This window comes from Neodiprion virginianus, chromosome 3 (genome assembly GCF_021901495.1).
Source record: "Neodiprion virginianus isolate iyNeoVirg1 chromosome 3, iyNeoVirg1.1, whole genome shotgun sequence".
NCBI lineage: Eukaryota > Metazoa > Arthropoda > Insecta > Hymenoptera > Diprionidae > Neodiprion > Neodiprion virginianus.
This window is the reverse complement of record NC_060879.1, coordinates 36280371-36302513: the sequence shown is the minus strand read 5'-3', so window position 1 is coordinate 36302513 and position 22143 is coordinate 36280371. Positions and strand designations below refer to the sequence as shown.

The window sequence follows — 22143 nt, the reverse complement described above, 5'->3', positions numbered from 1 at the left end:
GAAACGGTACGAATTACAGCGACTGGTTAAAGCGAGTGCCACGGTACGGACCTAACAAATAGCTGAACAGATTCCTCGGAATCTGTTGAAGAAAACGGCGCGCCTGCTGAGTGACGTCACGTACCTGCTCGCATCCTGACTATGAAATAAAAGGCGAAGAGGTGGTGGGTAGGCATATAGGAAGCTAACGCAGGTTCCGATGTATAATGTGTCTCACATACCTGCACCGTTTATTATACCTACAGCGTTTTCGTCGCGGTTCATATCTCATGTTTCGTAATCCGTTTACAGCCCTGCGAATCTCGGACCTTTTTTACACCGTTACGTGTGAACGATCATGAATCTGTGATTACTCTATGACTGGACCAGGTACTTCTAGAATTAAAAATCGCAGAACTGATTTAAAATTCGTCCTTTGATCGACGCTTTTCACATTAATAATCACAGAGCGGTTCACCTCGTTTCAGGGGTGTACGCGCTATGGAATGCGGGGAGCATCGGGTGGATTTCGATCGTCCCGAATATTTTGGAATTTCGGGTCAGTGACCCCAAAATTAGACCTGGTTGTCTGCGCGGTGTATATGCATGGTCTCAACGGCGTCGCATCTCTCCGTTCACCTGCATAGCTGCCGCATACCTTGCCCATGAGTGGGCAACCGGTAACCGCCGATACTCATTGGCCACTGAACCGATCTTCATTCTCTCTCAAGCTTATAAATTCCAGAGGATCGCACTCCAGCAAATCGTTTCGACGCCGTTTAACGGCTCGACACGTGTGCGAGATACACTCGGCTTCTAACGAACTGTTACAGTCTCGGTGCAGCAGACTTTAAATCTAGATAATTTTACTTGTATTTAATATATCAAACTTGCATTCTGTGGAATTCTGATTAAATCAGTGAGATGTAAAATCTCTATAAGTTACCATATTAATGTACGTCAATTTATTACAAGTAAGGGCTTATTCCATTTGTACATGATACTATGTCTTATTTATACATATAGTTTATTATAAATACTTTTTACTGTACAATAACGTCGGATGAATGATAAACGTTTGTTCTGTTTTTTTCTTTACCTCCAAGGCAGATCTTAGCTTATTCGCTATGGTGTGTTGCATGTACCAAATTAACCTGAAGTTTGAGGAATACTATTGCTCAACAGGATCATGTTCACTGCACTTGATATCTTAATTGATAAATCTTTAAGAAATTTTTTCAATAATGATTTTACACGTTGCTTATGCCTGATTTTTCTACCGTCTCTAATAAAGTTTGAAGATGTGTTTCAAAGAGTTCGCATCTTATCGGCATTTCTAGAGAATAGAATGGATTCTTGAGTGCATAATCGGCGTAAAGTTCGTAGACTCGTTTCAGCAAAATATCCATTCCAGCCTGAGTGGGTTCAGCTACTACCATGAATTTCACTCCGGTTAACGTTTGATAACAGTATAAACGGAAGGTGTCAGCTTCCAAGACTTCTATTCCAGAACACTTTGGTTCCGGACTGAGCTGACTTGCAATGGCAAACAACGGGTAGAACATGGAGGCCAGGAAGATTTTCTCGTTCGTCGTCATTTTTGATCTACTAAATTTTAGCAGTATAGGAAAATTCTCGGCATTGGACAACATGTCCAAAACGTCTCTTCCATCATCCAACTCCCGGCCGTTCACTGGATTTTTATTCACCGAAGTCAATACGTGACCCACTGCAATTGTAAGGGATAAAATTTAGTGAAAAATATTCATACGAAATAGGACAGCCGGATAATGCAAATCAATGTTTAGTGAACATTATGTTTTTCTTAGCAACTGAATATTATTTAAATTAATATCAGGTCATTTCATTATTGACATAAATCAGTACTTATAGTCCTGATTTTATTTACACCTTGATAGCCGTATATAAAATCAAACAGACAAACTAGCCAGATCAATGGATTATTGATAGCGGAAAATTCCTGTGATTTTTTCCTGTAATCGACAACGTTATCAGTAACTCAATAACAGGCTACACTCCTTACTTGACCGACTGAGTTTATTCTCATACCACGCTTCATACAGATAGCTGTAAAATCGACTTTATTTTCCATACTGGATAGGTTATAAATAGTAAAATTACAGAAACCAAATATGTTCTGTGAAATCAAGAAGATAATTAATTTCATTCGATAAATACTGCGTGTACACTGCAGAATATAGGTATGTATAACGAAAGAATATAACTTTGCCTTCAACAGGTGCATTGTGATAAAAATTCTCACTTTAGTAAACATTACAAGAATTTAGAACACAGCAACAGCGCGAGCTCAGTGTATAAAATTGTTAGCGAGAAAGTGCGAAATGATTCGAAAATCAAAGAGAAAACATGGAGACTTTGGAGATAATAAATATTAGAATCCCACCTTTAATACCATCCTTTTGACCGAAGGCAACAACAATCTTTTTATTTTCATAATTTAACTGAATATCCAACGGATATGTAAACGTCCTTTCAGTTTCTACTTTGGGAACGTTGTGGTCATGGTTGAATATCAATCCCCCGGATTTGGAAACAATATACACGCCGTATATTACCATGATAAACGTGAAAGCTTGACTGAACTCGACTCGAATAGGTTATGTTGCCTGTTTCACCTGTCAAACACAGCTGACGGCGGCTTCTCTTCTTCGTCGAGTCGATACTCGATGTCAGTATCGACTCCTTTAAATGTCGTTATCTCGCACTGCGTCATAAGGTTAATAGGAAGCGGAATATTCGAACACGTTGTTTTCTAAATTATCTATTTCGGCACCACCACCACCGTCGATAAATTTTTGAAACATTATATTTCAGCGTTAAATTGCAGGAAGAAACGAAAAATAAAAAAATACTGTAACCTGTTTCACACGTGTAAAACTAACCAACTCAGGTCGAGTTCAAAATGAAATGATCGTTCCGTTGTACTTTGAACTATCGATCTCCCCGCACAGATGTCGTATCGAAAATGTCTACTGGCTAGACGTGATCAAAAATATTAGCGTTATTTATTATTTTATTAAAGGTGGACAACAGTGTGATGAGACATGGACAACATGACGGTAATTACACATAATCTTCCCGCGTTTATCCATGCATTTTTCATTGGAAAATGATACTTCGTTTATCCGTAATTACACGTTTACCGCTACACTAACCTTATATCGTTTTCTATTAATACCTAGCTATCTAACAATTACCTCATTGCAAGAATATTTTACGCATATGTTTTATGTAATTTCCCTTCCTCTTATTATCGGGCCAAAATTCTTTACTAACCTCTGTTCCTTGCCTTTACCTTTACACATTCCTCACACATTTAGTCAACGAATGTAGCCCATTCCTTTGTTGTCAAACATTTTTATACCTTCTATTTCCTTACTTTGATTAGCCGTTTATTCGTCACTCTTTGCCCAGCTTAAATTTCCACCAAATACAGCTGAAGCATTCGCTATTCATTATAATGCACGCATGAATCGAAATTGAATTTTAAGTCTGGAGGCATGAATTGCATTATCCTGAAAAGGACAAAAAATTGTTTTGTTGTTTTCTTTCTCTTCTTCATAGTTGCAAAATATTGAACAAAAAGAAATACCCGTGAAATTTGCAAAATATTTACCTGCTTGTTCATGTTACGGTTTACAGTTAAAAGATTTGCTAAAATGGTAAAGCCGGATCCAAGATATTATGTACCCATTACCCGAAATGGCTGGTTTTATTTTAAATTAGATTTTTGAAAGTTGACTGTAAATAATAATAATAATTTTTAAAATATGCGAATTCCTCTGTTAGTTGCAACTGAAGCTGTGATGAAAAGTAGTTTGGTTACTATTTTACAAATAACATTCATTGTCATAGCTCACATTTTTTTGTCATGGATAATTATTTTTTTCTCACAGGGTATAGTACGAGCGATGTGCCGAGGTTTTATGGACAGTTTGAAAGGTGCTCTGGTTTTATTTTACATGGACAAACAGATCAATGAAAGGGCACTCAGAAATCCTCCGCTGAGGAGAGATTCCGGACTACAGAAACGAGAATCGAGCAAGCAGCCGAAACACCAACAGTACGTTGGTCAATGAATTAAAGTCACATTGTTTGAACCTTGAATTCAATTTATCAGCCAAAGTACCTTGAAAATTCTGTAAAACAGATTACTAACACAGTAAATATCGCAAATAATATGTTTCGAGATAATACAATTATAGGTTTTACTTTAATTCGTACGATCATTGTTTCAGGGAATCAAAGGTCCTCAAAAGAACAATACAGTGTTGCGCACTTAACGGCGGAGTCTTTTGGGCCAGTATTTTCATTTTTGAATGCGGAGTGCTGCCGTCCCTCAAATATCTACTAACTATTATGTTCGGTGACTCTTCTGGAATGGGCATCATGATTTGGTCTTGGATGAAGCCTTTTCTTTCCCTAACATTCGGCACTATATGGGTGCTACCACTTTTTTTACTCAGTAGGATAGTGAATAGCTTATGGTTTCAGGTATGTGTAATGCATTTTGCAATTTCTGTTATGAAACTATATCATTCTCAGTCACTTGTTGTGAAAAGGTTAGATTGAAGCTGAAATTTAACTCACGAAACAAATCTCGGTGCAGAATGATGATTTTCAAAATAAGTGACACAATAAACGAATTTTTGAAATGTACTGGCAAATGAGTGACAGATTTTACTTTCATTTCAGGATATAGCCGATAGTGCGTACAGATACAGGCAGGGCAGGCCCCACTTGTTATCAAGTGTAAGTAAGCTGGTGGCTGACATGCTGTTCAGCGTTTTGGTTCAGGCACTTTTCCTGGGGCAAGGAATGCTGGTGTCGCGAGTGCCTCTTCCGCCTGTAGGCGATCTTCTAGCTCTTGTGCATATGTGCCTCCTCTACGCCTTGTATGCCTTTGAGTACAAGTGGTTTAACATGGGCTGGGAACTGCACAGGCGACTGACCTTCATTGAAGGAAATTGGCCTTATTTTATTGGATTTGGACTTCCACTAGCCGTTTTGACACAGCTTCCAAACTCATATGTTATAAGGTACGATTGACTGTCCATGAAGAATTGTTGAAGGCTTTTTGTTTTTCTTACGTTTATTGGATTTATCTTGAATCAAATCTATTCATGTTACAAATTTCGTCATTTAAATGCATTTGATATAATTGTTTTTAGCGGGTGCGTCTTCTCCATTTTATTTCCACTGTTCATAATCAGTGGAAACGAAGCAGATCCAGTGACTGGAGTCTGGTAAATATAATACAAATGTTACTACTTCATTGATGTTTGTTACTCTTGGTTTGATGGTATTTTTTTAAGCTTGGGTAAACGTAGCAGTAAACTATTCCAGACTGCACATCTGAAGTTATGTTAAGACGAAATTTTGTATGTTTTGCTAGTTTACCTAGTCACATGTTTTTTGATTGTTGCAGTGATTATCCGCTCAAGCTCTTTTCACCAGTCATTGCCATTGCGAATACTCTATTCAATAAAACTATCCGGCCTGCGACCAGACGGTGACAATTGCACGGTACTCCAAATGCTGCTATTTCAAGTATGCACGAGTGAAATACGGAAGCAACAACATCGTAAAGCTTATTGCTATTTACTGCACTGTCGCATTGAAAAGCAGCTATCTATTAGATGAGCACTAATTATCACTGTACGACATCAACCAGCAATTACAATGGTAAAAATTCAATTTTTTTAGGATATTTCAGCTTCAGTTAACGTCTTACAATTATAAGACTTTTAATTTAGAGCATAGATTCAGAATTTTATTTCACATTATCATATAATGTACCAACATTGAAGATAATTTAAATACCCATTACTTCTGTTTAATTAGTTAAACGAGTCGAAAATTTTAGCATCCACCAACCCTGTCACAAATTATATTTTATTTTTCAAGGGCATGGTAAGCTTTTACACGATTAACGATTCATTTTGATGAACATTGAAAACTATATTTGAAATATGATAATTGAGTGAGTTTGAACAAAAAATCGATAGGATGTAAGAAAGTTTATCCATGGTATACCCTCTGTAAGTATGCATGGTGGAAGATCAATATACTGAATGACGACACTCAACGTGACGTACATATATATACTGGTGACTTGCAAAAGCATTGATAATTAGTGTTCATTCTACGGTGTCTAAATAACAACTGTAAGTATAGACACTTAGATTGATTCTGATTTCTTCGATATCCCAAGTAATTTTGCGACTCTCTATTCGAAAAAGACTTGAGACGCGCGGTCGGCAGTGTCAACAGTGTTCATCGAAAACCGTGGGTCGTAAAATTACTAGGGATATCGGAGGGGTCTGAATCATTCTAACTATATGCCCTAAGCTGTACATACAACGAATACTTATCGCAACTGTTATTATACAACAAACAATTAATAACACTGAATATATACATACATGTATGAATAAGTTATAAGTGCACGTAATTGTAATTTACTTACTAAATATAACCTAACTAGTTGTATTTTTCGAGGATATTTAAAGAAAATCGACATTAGTCAGTAAAAATTAGGTAATGTATGTATGTACACATGTAGACATTGATTCAGAGACGGCTAGTTTATCGGACGAATCAATTACTTTGGTAAACGCAGATTCGGTCTATTTGTATACACATAAGATTTTTATAACAATTTTTACGTATCAAAACGCAAAGCACGTATTTCCTAAAACAGAACTGAGTGCTATATTATTTTGTATGCCTGCTACATTCAGTATATGTGTGTGTATATGTGCGCGGAAAAAAATGTTAGTGAAAAAAAAAACAACCAGCAATCAGATAGTGCTTTACAGTTTAAGGCAAGGTATAATTATCGTATAATCTACCAAGATTTCGGTTTCACGTTACTTAAAGTATAACCTAAGCTTAATTTTTCATCAGAATTTACTTGAGAATATCTGATACTCAAAAATGGCTTAACGCAAACGATGCTTTGTGAGTTAGGTAATCAATATGAGACGAGAAATCAGCACTTACGCCGCAGATATTTAGGCAAAAACTTTTGCAACAATACATATCCCGTAAAATAACATAATATGTATATATATTTCAGAATGTAATTTCTTACTGTGTTGTTCTTCCGATTGCATGCTGATACAATAGTCAACGCTAAGAATAGGAACACAACTAGACAACTCCACAGATTTAATTAGTGACTTTGAGATCTCTTGTTCCTTAATACAAAAATATCAGATCTCGCTCCTGATTAGACTGATCAATAATTGTTGGACATGAAGAGGTTTTAAATCATATTGTAGACTATAGCCTATTCGGCAGCTGTGTTCTTGTTATTGGCTATAATAGGTTCTGTTTGCATATACCTAGATAATAGTAACGCCTTCTGAGACAGAATTCTATATATACAATATAGAAATTGTGAAATGAATTTTGACCTTAAAAAAATTAATCTACTTTATATTCAACATTACTTTGAATCGTACAAAAGCAGTCAAGTGACAAACTGTTCGACACAGCTTTAACAGATCAACCTAGATAACTTGCTCGTGATTTTTAAAAATGATCATCTGTATTGAGTACGAAAATTTAATCTACTTCATTCGACATAAATATAGTTATAAATAATTGACTATTATAAATAGAAATGCTTCAATATTCGTCAGACTATCTAATGAAACAATTTAGCCTAATTGGATGTAGATTGATTTTTACCTCAAATCTAAATATGCCCAACGTTTATTGACATCATGCACAAAGAATTAATTTTTGTTTTTGGCAGGTATAGTGAAGTACGTTTTAATATTAACTTAATAAAATCCAGGGATTTCATTTTATAGCTAAATAACTCAAATGAAACTATTATTATCGTTTTGTTTATCAACTTGTGATAAATACCTTTTTATGTTATCTTTATCAAATGTGAGACAGGGCCCATCGTACGTGTTATGAATCTGATGTACAATAAATCTTTTTGTATACAACGTTAAAAACATTTTTTGTTTATACTTACACGCATTACAATGCATTATAAATTTTTGTGACAATTATTTCCGCCGCATTTAATTTTTTACTACGTAGCTTTTAATATGTCAAGCAGGCTCTTCTCATTGCCGTTTATCACTTTTTACAATTAATTGAATCTCAATTTGGTTGAAAAATTATTCAAACACGTGGTTTCAACAAGTAACACTAGCATTTGTAGATTTGTTCAATTTGATTAAATCGAGTAACTAGAATTAACATGGAATACACTATTAGTCTCGCATACACTGTTAATACTGAGCGTAAACATCACATAAGGAAATCTTGGAACGTAAGTAAGTTGGGATCTGGTGGTTCCTCTTTAATTCTGTAACCATTAGGAATTGCAAAAGTCCTGTGTAAGGCAGAAAACCCAAGACCAGGGTCTGTTTCTTCCTCGGCAATGGGACTCGATGCTCGATCGGAATTTTGATTCTTGTAAACCTGTATAATTGAAACCCTCGTTTGTATTTGTTCAAAAAAAGTAAGCGCTTTTGTTGAATTTGCGGTTCATAAAACGAAGGTTCATAACAACTTAACAATCAAATACCTAAAATAAATTACATATTCTGTTAATACATACCTCAAAACGTACTGATTTGTAGTTTGCAAGTTTTCGTGTTCCAGGTGAACTCTGTATCAAATTCTGAATGGTTGGATGAGAAATACCGAAGAAATCTGCTCCTCTTGGAGGAATGGAACAAAGGGTAGGAGAAATCGCAGCTAAGAGTCTGGAATGGCATTCGTCGGGTGACAAGCCAACTAAAGGCTGATCAGGATCACTGTCCGAAACTATTTCAAACCTGTTTATTGGAAAGAAATGAGTGAAGAAATAGTTGAGCTTATCCTGCAAGTAATATAAGCTTTCTGATCAAATCTACAGAAAAATTGAGAAACCTTTGGTTTTTGGAAAGAAATCTTCTAAAGAACAAAACAGTGCTATTGTACCTTGGATTTGAACCGCCATCTAAAATCTTACAAGTGTATAAACTCTTAGTATGAGCATCTCTCAAGCTCGCAAACATTCTCGTGCTGCAATAACCAACAGGATAGATAAGATCTTCTGTATGGTATGCAATGCGATCTGAAACAACTTCTCCGAGCGAATAGACTGTCAGATCACCTAAAGAAATTGGAAAAACGGGGCGACCGTGAATATCTAGCGGTATGAGCTGCACCACCCTTCGCATTGCCTTGCAGTACCTCTTTGGTTTGCTCTTAGTTTCTGAAAAGTAAGTTTCGTAAAATTTGAGAAACTGAGGTCTGCTAGAGCGGCGAAATATAAGCCTGATCATCGCTATTTACCCAGTGCTTCGGTAGAGTTCCTCTTTTTTACACTTTTCTTTGGGGCCACTCCTTCATGGTTTGGAGATGGTGATCCAAAGCTGTTCGTCTGTGATTTTGTCAGCATTGTAGGATCGACTTCACCCTGTTGTTGGTAAAGTTTACGCAGCAAAAAATGTCTCTCTTCCTTGACAACCAAAAGATTCTCCTGCATTTGTGCAACTTGATCACAAAGTGCGGCATTCTCCTAAAAACGCAAAAGATACATTTGTAGATTTTAATTTGAACATAAATCTATTCCCAGAGATGACTTCCAACGTTTTTCATTATTGGAGGAATCGACTGCAAACCTAATATTAACTATTTGAATTCTATCCAGAGACAATGTTTGGAACATGTCGAAGCGATGGTTCGGTAAAACCTGATGCGTACTTACGAGGACTGTGTCTTTGACGATCCTTTTCAGCTTTCTATACTTTTTCTTATACTTTATATTCTGTTGCAGTTCCAAGTTTTGATGATATTCATTGTAGTAAGGATTATAAGACTGAGCCATGACTGTGGCTTGGGATTTTACGAACCGCTTCTAACCGCTGACTCAACCACAAAACATGTGAATTTATGTTACAGAAATTCGATTCAATCATTTATCCATTGTAGAGTAGCTTTTATTATTTGTATTCACAATCAGAATGAAAGCGCACTGTAGTAAATCATAACCTCGAAAAACGAGCGGTAAACAACTGTATCGATAATGCAGATTCTGCCCAAATTCTACCTCTCGTTGCTGTGGACAACTAACTCAACTGATTCGACAGAGCTGTGGAATTTATGATGAGACCAAGAGATGAACTTCTATATCTATCTTTTTTTCGTCTATCTGTTGGCGTCGTCTGTGGCTGCGTGACTTTGAGAACTTCCGGTCGCGAAACAAATCAAAAGAATACCCGACTGCACTGCAATAAAATATAAGACAATTTTTTGGTGGTATATTAATCTCACGTATGCATCTACAGTAATGTTCATTAATAGGTTTCCAGTGGCACACTATTTTTCGGAATCAAAAGAGGAATAAGTTTCCTTTAATTTCGTACATCGTGTTTCCGGTTCACTTGGTTCACCAATTGGTGGAAGTAGAAGCAGATAATGTGATTCCCAGAATTGCTTCTCCGCCGATTTGAGGAACAAGGGTAATCCCCCCCCGTGCTCTGTTCAATCTTTTGCGCACTTCTTAAGAAATATAAAAGGCTGCCGATCCTCGGGAGGGCACAGACTTCAGTCAACAGTCACAGCGAATCGTACGACGAAATCTCCGAAGTTTTCTACAGTTTTCAACAGTAATAAATCCAGGTACGTTCCATAATCATCCTACTTGAAGCTCAACACTTTCGTAATGTCTTGTTTAACCAAGTGCTGAACGTGTTCAACATTTTACCATTTACCCATAAAAAATAATTTTTGCACCATTTCCTGCGTGATAGAATTTATAACGTGTTCGTCAAAATATTCTCCAACCGTGGCCTTTCATGCGACGCGACGATCATATTTCTAAGACTACATTTAGTGAATTGGTATCTTTCGGATGCGCAAATTCAAGGGGGAAATAAGTTGTTAAATTAACCTGTCGATAGATCGTGAATTAATTTTAAACCCTGAAGTATTGGGAATTAACTGAGAAATAACTGAAATAATAAGATTTGAGTGGGGAAAAATCTGAATAATAATGAGGAGTTAGGTTAAAAAAAATTTATATGAATTAGGTGGATTACTTTAAAGTAACAGGAACTCTGTACATTGAATTGAAATAATCGAGAATCATCTTGAATTGAAACGAATTACTAGTTTCCATAATTGAATGTTTGAAACATTTTTCGAATCGTGTACGAATGCTTGATATTTTTGAAAATCAACCGAGAATTTTGAAGTGAGTGAATTTGATGTGCGCATCCAGAATGTTCACTGCATCTCGTAACCTGTCTCGGGAAAAAAAACTTGGAAGTTAATTGCTAATTAAATTTTGTTTCCGGCATGAAATTTACTAATATGCAAATGGATCGGCTTTAGGTCAAGAAAAGTTTTTCTTAATGTTGGGATCTTAAAGTACACTTCATATGTTTTCGGTGATCAGTTTCTTGCATATTCAAGTACAATTAAGTCACATTAGAAGGACTATGCATGTGATGTCGATAGCTATATTATTAACATATAAAATGATAACTGTATGTAACTATCTGACTTTCTTCAAATCGTTATAGAAAAATGGACAGGGATGCACGCGATAACCGTTCTCGCCAGCAGAACCCACAGCATCAACCCTCTGGCCCCGGTCGCGACGCTGGGTATCACGGTGCAGGGACCAAAGCGGATTTGAATAATCATGCAAACCAAGGAAATCCCAACCATGCAAAATCTGGACCAGTCGCAAAGAAATAATTAATACCATCTTGCTATCCGTTCCTATTATAAAGATCAGGAAATTAATAAAGTAAACTTTTTTTACATGTATATCAATGTTTCACAAAGTGTACTTATTTAGCATTTGTGCAAAATTCAAAGACCCCGCGTTATTCCAGGAATGGAATGAAAAAAAAGCTGCAATAGTGATAACTGGTTTTCAACGATGTATAAGTGAAAAATAACGCTTTGTTTTGAATTTTGCTCGATGCTCCAATTAACGTTCCACTCCCATCATCCTGTCATCCATATTATAAGCTATAGTATATGAGCGCATCTTTAATTCAATTATAATATTATATTCAAGTTTATATCTTATGATTAGTATGTAATATCATCGTGTACAGGTATGTATGGCTAAAAGTTTCTGACTTAACAGTGTAGTTGAATCGGCAATTGGTAAATTCCACAATATTGTTCCGGGCTTTTATTGGAGTAAAATGACGGGTTGGATTCTGTTGTTACAAGACTTGCCATTAAAATTCTACCAGTATTTCAATTCACTGTTTATCTTTAAATGAATACGCGGTCGAGGATATACGTTGTGTTCTTTATCAATTAGGTATAATAATGCACGTCAGAATTTAATCAAATCATCCTATTTCGTCGTGTTGTACTTACTTTTACGTGTGCGCAGCAAGCGTGGAAATCTATATGGTCACGAAAACAATACAAGTAAAGTAATAATTATTTGCCAAACAAAAATTGTTCTTTCTTCCAGTTTTTTCGAAATCAGATCACGGAAAACACGATAAAAGATTAATTCTTATCACATGGTCTTGTAATTGTTTTTTGGCATTGTCAAAATGCCTTCATAAAGCATTATTTGACCACTGTTAAGTTACACGAAAGTGAATGAGAACAGACGGTATTCTTGACGCCTTAAATTTTTGCGGGATAAAAATTTCTGTTTAATTTTGAAAGGCATACAGCTACTGGAAAAGTTTCGATACATTACTGGAAATGAATTTTTCTAACATCGTCACCGTCACAATTATACTGCACTCCCGGTTGCCCCGGGAACTGCAACGGTTTCCCGTTTTAAGATCAAAGCGAATTTTTCATTATTTTTCATCAATAACTTGTCAAGCATCTTTCGCAACCCACGCGTACTCTCAAGTCACCTTGAAAGCCACGTCGAACAACGTTATTCGTATCAATCGTAACGCAAGATTCAACCACGGACGAAGCCGAGGTGGTGAGAGAATGGAAGGGCTAATTCGGTTGGTTCGTAAGTTGCATTTTGTAATCCACTCTGCACGCAGATACTTAATTTATCGATGATCCGAAGCCGTAATGTCTCATACGCAACGTCGCGGGCTCATCGAAGATAATAGCAGCGTCGCGACGCCGGGTGTCGTTGGTGGGGGAGGTGCTGGATCTTCTTCGTCGAGTGATGCCAAAGTTAAATATAAATGTGGCGGCAAGCGTCTCGACGCCCGCGCCCCGACGCTCATCCTGGACCAATCTGGCCAGTCTCGTCGTGATCTCTGCGTCGGCCGTTCGCGGGAGACTTCGATAATCAGAACCGGGGTGGTAAAACAGAAACAGGGATTACAACCAGCGATAATAATACGATTATATACACTTTACGGCTTACCTCTGAAGACGAATCACGAACGGACTGTGACGCGTTTTCACAAACAGTGCTTCTCGATACAAGCTGTTCGCTAACCGGTAGACGGTGACTTCTTTTCCGGAGTACATGCTTATAGGTGAGCCAAGGTTGTTCCGTGAATCCTGTGCAGAGTCACTCGTAACGATCCTCGAGGCCGTCGATATAGGAAGATATCCGATCCATGCCGAGTTTCCGGATCTCGACTCTAAACTCACCCCTAATTCCCCGCCTCCTTCTTTCTCTCCCTTTTCTTCGTCAAATTTTCAATTCAGCAAAAACGGATTTTTTCCTACTATCCTATTATATGTATTTCCTCTTCAAAATGCTCCCGATCGATTTATCGATCAACGTGTACGGACACGTTGTTTAAAGTACACGGAGGAACGTTTTCTTACACGAGTTTCCTAGCGTAGTTGAGAAATTTTTCTCCGCATCGAGAAATTGTTGTGACTTCTCATTGCGACGCCGATTGTACAGTGAGCGGAAAAGACCCGGAGGACGTTGCGGAATTTTCGATCTATTAGGAACATGACTTCCGCTTAGAGCGGAACTATTTCTGATCGGCAATTCACGATTGATTTTATTTTTGGACTCAGCATTCGGGATCCAGGATTCAGCCTTCGCGCGGTCCATTGCCCTGTGCGTTTTGTGAATACATTTTAAAGTATTCAATCGTTATAGCCGAAAGTGAATTATAAAATTAATTCGAAATGGGTGCACGCTGCCCAAAATATGGCGGATATGATTGCGGTTTACTCTTGGCAGAAAGTGCCGCCGCGCAATTATTTACGTCCTAATCCTGTCTCACGGATGAATTTTTCCGATCAACAGGATATCTGTTACAGCCGTTAAAAATTGACATTATTTTCCATCGAAGTTCATGATTTTCCGATTCGAATGTTTTATTCAATGCGCTCATGCCTGTCAGTTTTGTCACGTTAAGAGTAAATTTTTACCGAAATATTAAGGATTCCGTATTAAGTCGTTGCTGATTATGTTAAATTTTTTATTGTATATCGAAGTGGTACGTGAAACTGAATTGAAACGGCCTTTTGCGTCGCAATTAACTGTCGTTGATTTGGCTTCCTATTTCTTTCAAACGATTGTTTTAAAATCGTCGATCGATCAAGAAGGATTTTATCAAAAGATTTTTTTCATTGTAATTGATTACACATCAATGTCTAGTTTGTGTTCAAACGATTAGAATAGAACGTTTCAGAGACGAGCAGCCAGTTAACGAGTAGAATGAAATACTCGAGCACAATTGTTTTCGCGCAAATGTAATAGATCGCAATTTTGAAAAGTACTCGATGGAAATATCTGCTCAACGGCTTGAAGAAACTTATTGAAATTCGGTGAACAACTAATTTTCAGCATCACAGCAGACTCTACTTTGTGAATGGTACGATAAAAATGTAATTCAATTTTTAGAAAATTGTGTTCTCAATTCAGGCTCTGCATCTAAAGTTAGTTCTTGCCATTCATCAACGTAAAATTACTGTCACACAGTAGTAGAAAAATGCATTGGGAAGGATATACAGAAAGAGTGTCAACTGCAGGTACACAGTTGGAAAAAAAATGTCCCAACAGGTCCGCTAAGATTTTTTGGTTGATTAAACCATTTTCTAGTGTATCACTAAGTGAAAAAGAAAGTACAAATTACAAATGACATGTCGATATTACAATTAAAATGTTAAAATTACAATAATTTGTGTCATATTTACTAGCAGAAATGTAACAAATAACTCGAACATAAAGTGGACCTGCTGAAACATTATCTTTAGTAAAATTTTTCCAACAGTGTAGTAATTTGCGAATGAAAATTCTACGAACGCATTTTCAATCGTGTCGTTGTTAAAATCGAAATAAACTTTTTGGTAATCAACAGCGTCGCATCGAAACGTTAAAATTAATTCATTCTTTTAGCCGTCGTCGCGTGTTATTAGGCCACACGCTCAGCGCTCGGCACAAGCGTCATCGCGAAGGGCGTTGCGAATTTAAATATTTGTGTCAGATTCTGAAATATCCACGGTAGACACCAAGAATATAGTGTGCATCCAATCCATGTCGCTTCCAACTCAAAAATAGAATTAGATTTATATTTAGTTAGACTCGGATTCGCTCATACTTACAGACGCGTACTCTCACGTGTAGAAACACACGCATACCTGTAACACATGTTTCAACTTGAAACGTGGCTACGTGCACTGCGCGAAAAATTCAAATTTTTATACCGGGTCAGTCATCAGGCCGCCGTTGGGCTGTGGTTAATTTAAGGATTGGCGATTCACTTTTAATAGGCCTCCGAAACTGCGGCTGACCGATTTCATGCCGCGGTGTATTCGGATCTGAAAATATCTTGCCGCAGGATTCGTATTTATATGAATATGTGCAACCGTTTGATAGAGAATGATAATGTCGAAGGGTAGATTTTTTCCAAGGACCTGGTCTGTCTCAAACGAATCGCAAAAAAAAACGTACAATCTTATTTCAACATATTGCGCGTTTTCAGAGTTGACGTGACTCATGAGATAAATTATAGATAGCTATTCTTATAACTTCCTACGGATCGCATTGAAATTGCGTTCAGAAACGTGGAAAATATTGCATTGATGAATTTTATCGTACTTCGTGTACTATTTTCAAGGCCCGTTTTTAAGTCCTTTTAAATAACGTGAATTTATAACATATGCCATACATTCATACTTTTTGGCTGGCTTTTATATTTTACTACCATATTTCAGAGGACTTCTGTTGTTACCGAAACTGTCTATACTTTACGACAATCGCTCCGACTTTGATGTCTATATTGCCGTGCTTTGAACTGGTTTAAAAAATGAAATGCCTCGAATTTCTTACATAGGAGATGACCAGGTGCCCAAATTTTTTATCCACCAACCGTTTTCACAATGTACCGGAAATTATCGCTACTAATTAATCCATCGGGCAAAACGTTGTGCCTTTGATCGGTGTTTTTCCGATTCAAGAACTTTCTGAGTGGTCAAGCTTCAAGTTTTGGACTGCCAGATTATGAAATTTTGTAATCTTCAAATTTTGCATAAGCGTCAGGCTTTTGGTTTTGGATTATTTAATTTTTGAATTGCTGCCAAGTGTTTTATAGAAGTTCGACTAGCTTTCACCGAAAAACAGATAAAACGTCTCCGGGGAATTATTTCATATTTAGCGAAATTTCGTTTGCGGCGCAGAAAAATTTAGCCCAAAGTGTATGTAGGAAATTTTTTCACACATGCCAGTCAAGAAGAACCTTCAAGAAATCGTTTTTGTGTTCATTAAATACTTTTCCAAGGGGGAAAGAACTATTTTTCAAGAAAACAATTTCCCCCGCGAATATAACGTCATTTTCGGAATAATTCAGTCACGGAATATAAAAATAATCTAAAAATTATTTGTTTTCCGTACACATTATGTAGTAAGTTTTCATAAAAATTCGTAGCGAAAAAAGTGCATGGGCGTCCTTGATTTAATTAATTTTACTCGAGTAGCAAGGCCCGCGATTCGTTTCGCCACTCATTCGTTACTTAATGGAAGTAGATAAGGTTTCTCCCTGCGATCTTGTAACCAGCAAAACACACGCATGACTGATGGGATTGTGATTGTAACGAGAACGCACAGAAATAAAATGCGCAGTTGGTCAAACCAAAGCATCGCTGAGCTAAAATTTTGTCAACTGAATATTGCACAGTGCGGGTGTCAATATATCATAGCAAAAATGGTCCATGAATACGCCACGGTAAATTCACAGCAATTAGCGAACATAACAAAAACCCGTAACCGATGCTCAATTAGCCGCACGAAATTAATTATAACGGAATAATTTGTTTCATCCGTCCACATCAAAATTCAAGTAAAAATTAACATTTTGCACAAAATTCTGCGGTGATGTGAAATCGATATTTTCTGGCTTTTAATTCGTCATGAAAAATAGGTGATCTCCGGTAGACGTCGGGCGACTGTTAAAAACCAAGGCTCGTGCGATGCCTGCGAAAAATATTACAGACTGTAGCATGTATAAGCGGGGAATGAACTCTTTGGTTGATCTCGGTACATGGCCTTTCTATAGCGCGAACGTGCAGACGACGCACTATTTCGGGAGGGATTGGCGTAGCGCCATACAAACTGCTCACTCAACGCTCACTCGGTTCCATTATGCGACCTCTGGCTAAAAGTTCGAGCACAGGATTTTCCTTATTGCCCGGATCACAGCGGCAGCTTTCACGACTGATATTCTGGTTCGTTTAGATAAAAATCTCTCCTACTCATCCCAATTTATTACCCGGAATTTAAGAAGGCTCGTGCGAAGAATTCGACGAGATTACAAGACCGTTATTGATCGTAATTAATCACTGTGTCGCGAATGATGCCGCAGTAATTAATCACGGGTCAATGAAAATCTGCAGATGACAAGCGGCACGTTATTTTCAGATTCTGGAATCGCAAACACGGTTTTAAGCGAAATTTGACAAATTGTGAAAACCAACAATTGCTGGATCTTTAATAAAAATGTATGCATAGAGAAACCAAATAATAGAGAAACCAAAATTAATAACGCTATTTTTACTTTTTTCGACTGAAAAAAAAAATCAAGGAAATATAGCAGATTGAAAAGTACAGCGTGACGTCACTCATGTATTACAAAATCAGCGAAATTGAACTGCTCGTCATAACATAGGAAATTTTCTTTTTCGGTGAAAAAAATATCACCTGATTATTTTATGTTTCTCTGCTTTATACACGTGTGAATAATGGCTGTTTATTAATGCAAAGACCCAATTCGCCGAACGATCTCCGCGATCGCAGTGTAACGGGGAATTTTTAGACGCACGCGTAGTTTTCGCACCCGATAATATACAACGACGAGAAATACGGGAAAAGACCGAAGTCACAAGTCAACCTGAAGAGCAGATGACCACCTTCGAGATTCGTCTGCATAGTGGGCGAAGTTTCCCACTGTATAACCATCCCGCAATCGCTGTAAAAATTATTTTTATTCCCGCTAGTGATCGTTGCGCAACCGTGAAGTTAAATCAAGCGATGATGCATTGAAAGGGAAGTAAATTAATGGTCACATGGATTTTAATTGATCGAAATTGAGATCAAAGCACTTCGTCGATAATTCGAAATAATATTTTATGACATTTAACAAATCAACAGCTCACTCGAAATTCGCCCTCAATTCGTTTTATTATTAGCTAAAGACAATTGAATTATATCAACGAATAATAAAGCGCGATCAATTACGTGGATTATTTAATTTAGTCAATAGAGAATCGAAAACCTTTGATAGCGGTTGATCAGTATTAATGCGAGGCGCGTGAGTAGAGCGGCAGCAGCTGACTATCATCAAATGATCGATTTTCGATTAAATTGATAAATTTTTCCCGATTAATCGAGTATATACGATTATTTTTTCTCACAATCAGTTTTTGTTTTTTACTTCCATGAAAGACGCAATACAATATTAATTTCTGTGATTAAAGTATCAATTATTATCATTGTCTTTCTTTGCTGAGTAACTATTTGACATAAAAAGTGAAAGATAATTGAATATTTTTACCTGAAGTTCAAAAATATTAAGTATATTAATATTATAATAATCAAGACTATATACTGAAATTTACGTAATTTTGGTTTCAAACACATCGTTTCAAAAAAATACGATATAATCGATTAATGTTTGCCGATTCATTCGAGTTGTGTTCGATTGTTTTTTTGTCCTAGATCAAACGTGTGATGCATCGATTATTTTTAGCTTAATGGCCATCGATATATTGAACAATGAAACGCGGTTGTCGTTCTCTTCGGGCAAAAACGTTCTTTTTTTACAGCGGGATGAATTTCGTTCCCATCGAAAGCCTGGCACCTGGTACCCTGAATATTTCAAAGCATGTCGAGCTTCGACGACAAGCAATTTTCCATAACATGAGATAAACTTGCGGGCGGATAACGAATGCATTCCTCGAAGAATCCTTGGTCAAGCGATCATGTTCACCGAATGATGTTTTATACGTGTCGTGGCCGGTACCACGAATTTATTTTATCGCGTAACTAACCGCACGATACTCGTACCGTCCGGGAAAAAAGTTATGCCATATTAACTGGGTTGAAAATCTGTCGACGGACGGTTGACGGGTGAAACTTGATTGATAGATCGCCGTTTACGTAATCGATCGATTTTTTCTAATTTAAAAATTTTTTACTCTTCACTATGAATTAGAAGCTTCGAATTCTTTCCGTCTTTTCTTCTTTTGGTGTCGAACTTTTGAATCTTTACGTCATATCATTAGTTCTTTGTTAAGAAACTTTGAATATAACAAATTGAATATACAAATTTTCAATATCACTCGATCTTTCCCGCTCACAATCAGTTGCAGTAATATGTCTCATCGTTAGTATTACGTTAAATTACGTCATACCTGATCTGCGCTTTGTTAAACAAACCAGGACGGTGACAATAGTTTATTTCTTTGCCTGGCTTCTGTCTGTCAACGTCTGACATAAATTTTACAACGTGAAAAAAATTATTTTGGCTATACGATATCCGATTACGAAATCCAGATAATTTTACATATCTCTGTGGAAATTTCTCTAAGCGGATTTCAATAGTTCACGAATTTTAGAAATTTTCAGAAATAGACTGTTGCATAATTCACATCTGATAATGTAAAATAAATTGCAACTATTTTAGCCAATATTTTTTTTATCGTAACCAACAGCGGGTTAGTAAGAAAAGAGCAGTTCCATCTAATTTACTTTACTGAAGTGTTAATCAAGAAAGCGCATGATGCTGAAAATAATTTTATCATCATAATACCTATTATCGTATTGGTAGGTATGGAGGATTCTTGCGGAAATGTAAACAGGATACTTAAGCATGTAACAACTGTACAGTCCAGTCAAAAAGCTGTAAAGACAGAAATATCATATAACGAAGGCTTGAAAACGGAACCAAAGTTCATCGATTTGAATTTAGTTGAAGCAATATTTGTTTAACACTGAACACAATTTAAAACCGTAAATTTCAGCTACAATGGGACAATTATTGTTGAGTGAAGATATCCCGTTATTAAATAGTTTCCACAATGAAAAAAATCGCATTGTTTGAACGTTTAAAATGAACTAGAGCTCGTTTAAACCGTAAATGAACTGTCTGCAAATAACCAAGACACATTTTCGATTCGTTTTCTCAATTGATCGAAAAAATATGATTAGTAAAACTAGTATAAGTGATGCAGGGTAAACAAATGCCCCAACAAATAAAAAAGCTCGACAGTTATCCAAAATCTGATTTTTTCGATTTGTAGAGAATTCGTTGACGAAGAAAATAAGCACTAGTTCATTAACGTGTGATTTTTTCATCGTAGAATTAATTTGATGACAGGATCTTTCCAAAGTCGTCAGTAATTATTCAATTGTATCTGAAAATTATCGTTCTCAATTTCTTTTCTCCTACTTGAGAAATTCAGTTTCAAATAATTGTAAACTCAACTCGATGAACTTCAGTTGCACTTTCAAACCTGAAAATCTCCCATTTCCGTATCGGCCATACCAATGTAGACGACAATAACGTGATTGTTTATAAATCTATTTACAGCGATGCTGATCAGCGAAGGGAGGGCCAGTTTCAGCAGTATAAAAAAGTAGTGCGACATGTCGCAGCACCCGACGCGTCCGCCGGGCACGCCTGGGCCTCCCGGTGTTCCTCCGGGAAGCTGGGCGAACCGGCCAGGCGCTCCAAGTCCGTTCCGACCGGCGTCTCCCTACAGTCCCTCACCCCCACCCCACCACCATCCCCATAACCACCCCCACTCCTTACCCCACCCCCATAACCGCTCTCGCGGGCCAACCACCCCCATGCACCCGCACCCCATGTCGCCGCTCAGCTATCCCCCCATGATGCACCCGATGAGTCCGGTGCCCATGGGCATGCCCATTTCCCCGGGAATGTCACCCATTTTCGGCTGTCCACCACCGCCGGGATACATCCAATGCCCGAGACCTCGATGGCCGTCGCCTTTGCCGCCGGGGTCGGTTCCTCGACCTTATTTACCACCGCAGGTGAGAAAAACGTTCGTCTTCATCGAATGAACATCCTGTCGTCAGCATGTTGAGTATTCAGCGAATCGACAGACGGTCTGTTTGCGAGAAATGATATTTTCTTCAAAAATACGGAAACAAGAAATAGTGAGATTATGAACAAAAGCTCAGATATCGATGTTTAGATCGCTTACAAATTATGGAAAATCTGGTAGATTCTTACGATTTTTTACGCTGCGATTGCTCATTTTATTCACAAGAATAATTTCTACGATCCTCATGAAACACTTTTGGTTTCAACATGCTTATCTCGTTTAGATTTTAATTACACAACGTCATTGTGCACATTATCAATAAATGGCAATATCGAACCGGCGAATAGGAAAAAGTTTTATTCGGTGAATTTGTAAGAAATATAGACTTCTGAATCAAATCAGTCATCGATATCCAAGCTTCTGTGTATAATTTCAATATGTTTGGTTATGTCAATTTTTAAGACATTATCGCGGTTTGCAAGTAGGTTAATTTTATTAATCCTCAATTCACGACTATCTCGTTGTAAAATTAATAAAAAGTATCGATTCTTGGCCCTCCAACCTCCTTGGATGCAATTTTCACCGAAAACTCGTATCGTTTACCGCGATTTTTAAATAATTATTCTGCAGTGATTAATTTTTTTATACATGTACACCAGATTTCGTGCT

At 37.2% G+C, this 22143-nt stretch overlaps 4 protein-coding genes across 4 annotated transcripts in view; 2 read left to right on the top strand and 2 right to left on the bottom strand.

Annotated features, from left to right (window-relative positions):
• Positions 1–917: 917 nt before the first annotated feature.
• Positions 918–2678, bottom strand: LOC124300038 (trafficking protein particle complex subunit 4). The gene is made up of 2 exons (XM_046753655.1): positions 2405–2678; positions 918–1708 (listed from the first exon to the last, which is right to left on the bottom strand). Exons 1-2 carry the CDS (start codon positions 2577–2579, stop codon positions 1230–1232), a joined length of 654 nt encoding a protein of 217 aa, XP_046609611.1. The 5' UTR covers positions 2580–2678; the 3' UTR covers positions 918–1229.
• A 258-nt stretch (positions 2679–2936) lies between these two features.
• LOC124300037 (etoposide-induced protein 2.4 homolog) lies at positions 2937–6892 on the top strand. The gene is made up of 6 exons (XM_046753654.1): positions 2937–3080; positions 3918–4084; positions 4260–4515; positions 4717–5060; positions 5193–5267; positions 5450–6892. The coding sequence occupies exons 1-6, from the start codon at positions 3066–3068 to the stop codon at positions 5535–5537; spliced, it is 945 nt and encodes a 314-aa protein (XP_046609610.1). The 5' UTR covers positions 2937–3065; the 3' UTR covers positions 5538–6892.
• Positions 6893–6932: 40 nt separating this feature from the next.
• LOC124300036 (transforming growth factor beta regulator 1) lies at positions 6933–10230 on the bottom strand. The gene is made up of 5 exons (XM_046753653.1): positions 9749–10230; positions 9334–9559; positions 8977–9253; positions 8612–8831; positions 6933–8472 (listed from the first exon to the last, which is right to left on the bottom strand). Exons 1-5 carry the CDS (start codon positions 9866–9868, stop codon positions 8299–8301), a joined length of 1017 nt encoding a protein of 338 aa, XP_046609609.1. The 5' UTR covers positions 9869–10230; the 3' UTR covers positions 6933–8298.
• Positions 10231–13253: 3023 nt separating this feature from the next.
• The window catches only part of LOC124301690 (nesprin-1), a 137703-nt gene continuing 128813 nt past the window's right edge, over positions 13254–22143 (top strand). The window contains exons 1-2 of the mRNA XM_046757059.1: positions 13254–13481; positions 20997–21460. Coding sequence (XP_046613015.1) covers positions 21053–21460 — 408 coding nt within the window. The 5' untranslated portion in view covers positions 13254–13481; positions 20997–21052. The remainder of the gene's footprint in view (positions 13482–20996; positions 21461–22143) is intronic.

Coding starts and splice junctions, on each gene's coding strand:
- LOC124300038 (XM_046753655.1), bottom strand. CDS start 2,579: ATGGTAATATACGGCGTGTATATTGTTTCCAAATCCGGGGGATTGATA. Junction 1,709..2,404: donor TCAAAAGGATGGTATTAAAG/GTGGGATTCTAA, acceptor TTACAATTGCAG/TGGGTCACGTATTGACTTCG.
- LOC124300037 (XM_046753654.1), top strand. Junction 4,085..4,259: donor AAGCAGCCGAAACACCAACA/GTACGTTGGTCA, acceptor TCATTGTTTCAG/GGAATCAAAGGTCCTCAAAA. Junction 4,516..4,716: donor TGAATAGCTTATGGTTTCAG/GTATGTGTAATG, acceptor CTTTCATTTCAG/GATATAGCCGATAGTGCGTA.
- LOC124300036 (XM_046753653.1), bottom strand. CDS start 9,868: ATGGCTCAGTCTTATAATCCTTACTACAATGAATATCATCAAAACTTG. Junction 9,560..9,748: donor TCGTCAAAGACACAGTCCTC/GTAAGTACGCAT, acceptor TTGCGTTTTTAG/GAGAATGCCGCACTTTGTGA. Junction 8,473..8,611: donor ACAAATCAGTACGTTTTGAG/GTATGTATTAAC, acceptor TCAATTATACAG/GTTTACAAGAATCAAAATTC.